Here is a 1,632-nt window from a genome sequence, read left to right on the forward strand (position 1 = left end):
AAAAAAAAACACATACTTAACGTTTTACACGTAACAGATAAACGACGATTTTCTCGTTTTTTTTCAGTGTTTTTGGGTTTTCGTGAATTTCTCAACAACCCCTAAAGAGAATTACATCATCGACCACTCGTATGAAAGCTGAAAATCTCACCTTTCCAACAAGCCTACATACATCTTTGTAGTTTCATCGAGTCGCCTGCTATGAGCTGTAGAAATTGAAAAAAAAAAAACATACTTAACAAAAGAAAATAAATGATAAATTATTGTCGAAAATTGCTCAAAAAATAATTGTAAATAATAATTTATGAATAAATTGTACGAGTTTTTATATTATTCAATAAAAAGTAATGATTAAAATTGATGGTATTAATATGTGTATCACGTAGAATGTAATTAATTATAACAGATGAAGAAAAACACAAATTTAATGAACTACAATATAACAGTAGAATTATGAGTTACAGTTAACAGCAGCAGTTGTTTTTTTTTTGGCGAAAATGAGACAATTATTGCAGATTAGTTGGTGGACCAGAAGATCTCGAATATTAATGAGTTTTTTGTTGTTGTTGCTGTTGCTAATGGTGATCTTGATTAACTGGAGCATTGGGTAATAGATAGCATATGTTTTGAAAGTTTACGTGTGTGTGATGGAGATAGTTGCTGATGGATGGAAAGAAAGATAGAAAGAAATTGGATTATGACCGGAAGTGGGTATTCCGTTGTCGAAAAATCGGCGAAGAGACGTTCGCGTCCGATGCATGAAGATCTTAGGTGGCTTAGTGGGGTGACGGTGAAAGTCGTATCGAGTATAAATACGTCGTGGTGCGATCCAGTAGGCATCAGTTAGTTTTTAACACTAATCCTCGAGTCACCTCATCTCATACTCAGCCACAATGAAAGCTTTCGTAAGTAGAGTTAATCCGTTGGATTCGCTCAAATTCGAATCGTGCAATTAGCTCATTTTGATTGGTTTCTATTGCGATCAGTTTAAATGAAAATCGAGTTGCATTTGAATTTGTCGTCGCAATGTTTTTGATTGTCACTTACTTGTTTTGCAGATCGCAGTAGTCGCTGTTTGTTTGCTGTCCTCAGCAACCGTCTCCAAGGCTGGATACCTTGGAGGCGGCGGCTACGGTGGAGGTGACGAGCACTCGTACGGGGGAGGCAGCGACGGCGGTGGCGAGCACGGGGGCCACGTGGTCTCGCAAACTGTGGAGATCACGAAACCGGTGGCGGTGCCGGTGTACCAGCACGTGGGTGTACCAATTCCTCACTCCGTGCCTGTGCCGGTACCGAAGCCGGTCGCCGTACCCGTGCCCCAGCCGTACCCCGTCCACATCCATGTGCCACAGCCCGTCGCCGTACCCGTCATCAAGACCATCACCATTCCCGTTGAGAAGCCGGTGCCTTAGATGATGAGTGTGATGGATGATTTGGTTTTTGTTTTTTGGGTGGCGCGTCACCATTCGCCCCAACGACTAGTGGGGTTTTTAGTGCTTGCTGTGATGGTAGATGATCTTGTAGACTGGTACCTGGACGGGAATTGGTTTCGGGACTGGGATCTGGACGTGCTTCTCAACGTGAACGGGAACTGGTTTCTCGACTGGATATGGAACGGACTTCTCTACGATG

At 42.4% G+C, this 1,632-nt stretch overlaps 1 protein-coding gene across 1 annotated transcript; it reads left to right on the top strand.

Annotated features, from left to right (window-relative positions):
* The first annotated feature begins 893 nt into the window (after positions 1 to 893).
* On the top strand, positions 894 to 1,412 carry LOC108558601 (E3 ubiquitin-protein ligase RNF12-B-like). Its single transcript, XM_017915566.1, has 2 exons — positions 894 to 905; positions 1,059 to 1,412. The coding sequence occupies exons 1-2, from the start codon at positions 894 to 896 to the stop codon at positions 1,410 to 1,412; spliced, it is 366 nt and encodes a 121-aa protein (XP_017771055.1).
* The last annotated feature ends 220 nt before the right edge of the window (positions 1,413 to 1,632 follow it).

Source organism: Nicrophorus vespilloides, unplaced genomic scaffold (assembly GCF_001412225.1).
Source record: "Nicrophorus vespilloides isolate i.1.1-1 unplaced genomic scaffold, Nicve_v1.0, whole genome shotgun sequence".
NCBI classification, from domain to species: domain Eukaryota; kingdom Metazoa; phylum Arthropoda; class Insecta; order Coleoptera; family Silphidae; genus Nicrophorus; species Nicrophorus vespilloides.